Source organism: Macrobrachium rosenbergii, chromosome 41 (assembly GCF_040412425.1).
Source record: "Macrobrachium rosenbergii isolate ZJJX-2024 chromosome 41, ASM4041242v1, whole genome shotgun sequence".
Taxonomy (NCBI): Eukaryota; Metazoa; Arthropoda; class Malacostraca; order Decapoda; family Palaemonidae; genus Macrobrachium; species Macrobrachium rosenbergii.
This window is the reverse complement of record NC_089781.1, coordinates 81,134,607-81,140,606: the sequence shown is the minus strand read 5'-3', so window position 1 is coordinate 81,140,606 and position 6,000 is coordinate 81,134,607. Positions and strand designations below refer to the sequence as shown.

Below are 6,000 nucleotides of genomic sequence, written 5' to 3'. Positions count from 1 at the left end.
GAGAGAGAGAGAGAGAGAGAGAGAGAGAAGTAAATTTTAATCTGACTGACTGAATGTTATCCAAGGGCACGGCGTTTTCCTATCAACTGACCGTTGCGTCATCTGACCCTGTGGCTATGGCGTCTCCTGACGGGTAGAATTTGACAGAGTTGATATCCGACTCGTGGCCCTCAAAACTCTGCACGCACTGCCCTGTCCTCATGTCCCAGATAAGCGCCATCTTATCACACCCCTGCAAAAAATAAATAAATAAATACAAAAGATTAAGATGAATTAAGAACAGCAAGAACATCTTTCCAAAAATTGTAAGGTTAATTCTGGCTAAAATAAGAAAATAAATTATAGATAGGATTAACCTTACAATGTTGCAAGGCAGACGAAAACATAGAATTAACTACAATAATAAAAAACTAATTCCTACGAGAAGATGAAGAAGGCTTTAAAACATTTTAACAATGGTGATTCAAGTTGCTCTTTCGAAACACATCCGTGAATGTCAAGAATCCAGTCACGCCTATTCAGTTCGCTTATTCATATCACATAGCTATCAGAAAACGTGAAAGAACAGAGGTAAATTACAATATTACAATAAAACATAGCCCTTGCTACGCGCTAGCAACATAATTGTGGAGCTTAAGGTAACTTCCCATTCCTTCAGTCTCTTAGAATCATTTGTAATTTATCATAGAATAAATTCATACTCTATTCATGCTTCCATTCATTGCTTGCATTTGTAATTAGGGTGAACACGAGGGATCTGAAACCAGTGGTGATTGGACGTCGACTAAGGTGAATATTTAAAATTAGAAGTAGCTACTAAAAATGAGCAATTAATAACTGATCATCATCATTTACGAACATCTACAGGTCGATGGGAAGCACCTCTAGGCACCAAGCGATGAAATTCTTAAGAAAGCCTACATTTTCAAACGTATCTTCAGCATTTTAATTCAGCCATGACATCTTTCTTCCATCTTGCTATCCACCCTCTCCTAACAATTATTTCATAGTTCACCTGCCAGGTTTTCTTCCTGTTACACCTTTCAAACCTTTCTATTCTCAATTTCCTATCCAGCGCTGAATGACTTCATAGGTCCCAGTGCTTTAGCTTTGGCCTAAACTCTATATTCCATTCCATTCAGCCATGAGAAATTTTATTGATTCATGTTTCACAATCCCGGATCAGAGGGTTTGGCTGACCAGAACATTAGTAGCCTGGCTTGTAGAACCTCTGCTGGAGGTGAATTTTGCAACAAGCCTAGTCCATGCTATGCCTTATAATACGGGCAGAGAGTTAGTCTTTGAAAGTGGTTGGCAATGAAAACGCCGAGACCAAGAGAAACCCACAATGCTTGCGTCACCCGTAGTGAAGGTGAGAGACGAATGACAAGAACTATTGCTGTGTAATGTGGTAGTTTTACGTTCTATAAGAAAGAAAATAGAAACAATGAAAATATATTGCAAAAAGGAAATTTGTACAAACTTTCTGCAAAGCGATTTTTGAAAATGAGAGTGACTCTCGAGATTATATCATGAGATGTGTTTCAGTCGTCACTGGAAAAGACAGAATGTCTCATACTCATTAGCTTTTTGTCATCTGAGGAAACATGACATTTATAAGAGACCAAAGTTAAATACAATTACTATGCATAATGAATTATATATATATATATATATATATATATATATATATTATATATATATATATATATATATATATATATATATATATATATATATATATATATATATATATATATATATATATATATATATATATATATATATATATATATATATATATATATACCCACACACAATGCGACAAAATTTTTGAGAATTTGTTTCCTCCATTTGCGCATATCTTCCTTTCCTTTCTCATTGTTCTCAAGAGAAAAAAATCCATGTATAAACCGACAAAACGGATTTAACTTGAGCAAAAACTTGCAAAGCTACTGGACAAGTACTGGAGCTTTCCGCTAGATGACTTCGACTTCGCCAAGCGAGTTGCCAAACATGCTCGTGAGAAATAAAATGACTTTTGCCATAAATATCGTCTAGATGAAGAACGTGGCAACGAAAACCCTTGAAAATGGTGGATTTGCGTTGCTACGTCCACCGTAATCCATACCATGAGAAATAGTATGGACAGGTCTTTAAGGGAATTGTGCAAGCGTTAATGAGTTATTTAGAAACACGAAACTCAGCGAAGACCGACTGACACTAACTGGCAATTGTCTGGGGTCACAGCTACCTGCTCGTGAGCGTTCTGGAGTTTTTATAATGTTGAACTGAGCAAATGAGTCTTGTATAGACGCACGGAACTCAATTCCACAAACCTTTGAGTCCAGAAGGAATAACAACAAAAAGAAATCTTACCCCAGAGACGAACGTATTGCCATTTTCCGAAGGCGCCAAGTTGAGCGCCATGACGTCACCCTGGTGCCCATGGAAGCTCTGAAGCATAAGACCCGATTCTACATCCCACAGGGCGCAAGTGGAATCACCAGATCCGGTGAGAATCTGAAAAGAAAGAAGTACGTCAGAACTATTTCAAAAATTATATCGAAGGCACCTTTTATCTCCGAATGTGGCACATTTCATAAGGAGTTTGAATGTGGTTCTTTTCTTTTATTTTGAAAGATTTTTTTCTTTTTAGTCAAAGTCAAAGGAATATCAAAATATCAATCAAACAATCAGAAGTCAAATACGTATTTTGACTTCTCATTGTCCAGAGAAAATAAATACACTTTTTACACAATGTTGATCTTTTCCATGAAATGCATGGGCACCTAAGGAGCTTATTAAAATAAAATACTCGTGTATATAGGGGGTGGGGAAATATTCTTTCATCTTAACTCAAAACAGGCTTGAGAAAAAATCAAATCAATAGGCTGATAGATAATAAATAGAGACGTAAATAAATAAAAAAAATAAAATCTTATCATAGGAATAGAAGGAATAAAGAGGTAATTAAAGCAGACAATTTGGTCTAGTGACGTGAAAAATATATTAAATAAGGTAATAAGCCCATCCGGAACAAGGAAAAGTACATTTATTGTTAAAGTAACATCTTGAGGTATGGGAATTTCTTCAATAGCTCACGTAATCCACAGGGTACGATCTATAAACTGCGCTACCACCGTCCCTCTCTCTCTCTCTAGACAGATAAAGGTAAGATAGATATACTTGCTGTTCTCATTAAATGCTAACACACTTGTACCTTCTGTTTTGCAACAACCGGTACCAGTTGTGTATATATCTTTTTTTTTATCTTCAGTGCTGAAGGTCTGTGGAAAATTGTTGGCTTCCATAATTATTTAGTCTTTGGATAAGACAGCTGTTTCAGCTATTAACTTATGGATATCATCAAGTCAATTTCACAAAGAAACTACGTTGCTAATTTAATGGCAGCGCAGCAATATATGCAAAAAAATTATATATAAGAATAAAAATGGTTTTAAAGAGAGAGAGAGAGAGGTTACAGCAGATCTCTACTGACACATGAAATTCCCAAATGCTTCATACCATACTGTATGGCTAAAAGTGAATGCTTTCTTGTTCCTTTTTGCAATTTTTTGGTTGGAATAACATTTTTTTTCTTACCTAATGTTTATTGTGGTCATTATTTTCTGATAGCTATTGCTTTGAGTCACTTCTAAACAACCTCTGAGGAAAAATACGTAATCATTCTAGATCAACATTTCATACTTTTAAACTACATCTTGAACTCTCAGCACAGAAAAAGTTAAAATAGTGAACACATACGTAAAAGACAAAAATAAACATTTCATTGAACATAAAACTGGTCTTGGTAAACAGATGGATAAAATACAAAAAAAATAAACATTTCACTGAGTACTAAAGGTCTTCTTGGTAAACAGATGGAGAAAATAGAAAAGAAATAAATATTTCACTGAACACTAAAACTCATCTTGGTAAACAGACAGGCAAAATATAAAACAAATGAAACACTTCACTAAACGCTAATACTAATTTTGATCACTGAGCGCAACAGAAAACAACAGAAATAGAAACAGGTATAACACGGAAAGGCTAAACACTTCCTTACCTGTCGATCTGTGTAAACAGGGAATGGGGGAATGTTCTTTCATCTTAATGAAATAAAGGCTTGAGTAAAAATCAAATCAATAGGCTGATATATAATAAACAGAGACGTGAATCAATCAACAAGTAAAATCTTGTCAGATGAACAGAAAGGAATAGAGAAATAGTTAAGGTAGATAATCCGGTTTAGTGACGTGGAAAAGACATTAAAGTAATGTGGAAAAATAAATAATTATTCTATAATCATTTCATACTTTTAAACTACACACTGAACGCTTGGAGCAGAAAAAGATGACATGGCGAACAGACAGGTAAAAAAAAAAGACATCCTACAGAATGCTAAAAATAGTTATGATCACTTGGCGCAAGAGGAAAATAAAAGAAACAGAAACAGGTAAAATACAGCCGACTAAACGTTTCCTCACCTGTTGATCTGAATAAGGGAAGGTGCAGCAGGACATGTAGGACGTGTGAGTCCCAACCGCCTTCTTCTTCTGGGTCACATCCTCGTCAAAGCTAAGAGGATACACCGTCACTTTATTGTCTAATCCCCTGGGGAAAGAAAAAGGTTTTTTCCATTAGCTAAGGGCGATGCAGAGGTGACTGGCGTTTTTCCGTAGTGAGGAACAAGGTTGATATTAAGACGTCGTTCCCGCAACTACAATAAGAGTATAAATATGGTATATGAATGTGATGAAATTTTCAGTGTTCTTTGTTATTGGTAAATATGCATAAATTCAAGAATGTTTGGTGAATATGTTCTAAACTAGCCTGCCATGAAGTTGCTAATATAACCTTTGGAAGTACGTAAGATAACTGGTAAATCTGACTGATATACTACAATGACAAAATTAATTTTAAGAAGTCGGGCGGGGTAAGAAATTTGCCAAATTGAAAAGAGAGATCTTCTGTGTAAGTTATTTTATTGAGACAGATTTGGATACCTCAGTGTAATACTTAGATATCTTCTACACTCCATGGTAACATAACATTCGGTCTTGCGTGAAACACAAAAGATATATATAAAGGAAATGGTGGAAATTTCTTACCCACAGTTTGGGGTAAGAAATTTGCCCCCACTGGGTAAAAAATTTCAATGAAAAGTTATTGCCCCAAAGTGTAAAAAATTATACACCATACTCTGGGGAAGAATTTTTACCATTAAGGGGAAAAAATTTCCACACTTTAAATGTAGCCCAGAAAAGACTTAGACCATTGTTTTGTATCAAACATAAACACAAATGTTAACTTTTATGATAAATTAAACTTTTTATAAACAAAACAATCCTCAATTCCTTCAATACATCATCCAGCAATCATATATCAGTAAAAACACTACAATTTTTTCGTGAGGTCATTTGCCTTTACATCATCAAATCTGTATGAGCCATTCTTTAACACATCAGGGAAACATGGCCCTAGGAAGATGTACTCAATGTGTATGATGTGTTTATCCTCCACTGGTGGCCACTCCCATGTTATCTTTTCTGGCATGGAAGAGAGGGTCTTGCGGCGTAGGAACACCATTTCAACTTCGTTCACAAGCAATTCGTCATCTTCTCTGAAAACTTTTACTTTTCCCCAGCAATGTTGTTCCTTCGGTTCAGTATAAACCAAAGCAAAAAATTTATCTATTGATTCATCATCAATTTGCACTGACGTTGCTGCACCTGTATCTTCAGTGGATTTTGATCTTTGCACCTCAGTCTCACCAGCAGCCTCATCTACATGTTCATTATCACCCTCTGACCAGATTCAGTCAAAGCTCACATTCAGAGGTGAGCCACGAGATTCTTTTGAACAATAGCTTCCACTTGATATGCTTGATGAATCATCATCATCAGCAGCAACATTCTTTTTTCCATTTTTCTGGGCTGTGGTCTTCTTGTTTCCCCTGCTGTTGCTTCTTCTTCTCTAGTTCTCTGCTCTCTG

The 6,000-nt window shown here is 35.7% G+C and overlaps 1 protein-coding gene across 2 annotated transcripts in view; it reads right to left on the bottom strand.

Annotated features, from left to right (window-relative positions):
• Gbeta5 (guanine nucleotide-binding protein subunit beta-5) overlaps positions 1-6,000 on the bottom strand; it is a 28,253-nt gene that overhangs the window by 4,082 nt on the left and 18,171 nt on the right. For both annotated transcript variants that reach the window (XM_067084497.1, XM_067084498.1), the window contains exons 5-7: positions 4,494-4,620; positions 2,380-2,523; positions 92-232 (exon numbers count right to left, since the gene is read on the bottom strand). In XM_067084497.1, the coding sequence (XP_066940598.1) occupies positions 92-232; positions 2,380-2,523; positions 4,494-4,620 (412 nt within the window). The remainder of the gene's footprint in view (positions 1-91; positions 233-2,379; positions 2,524-4,493; positions 4,621-6,000) is intronic.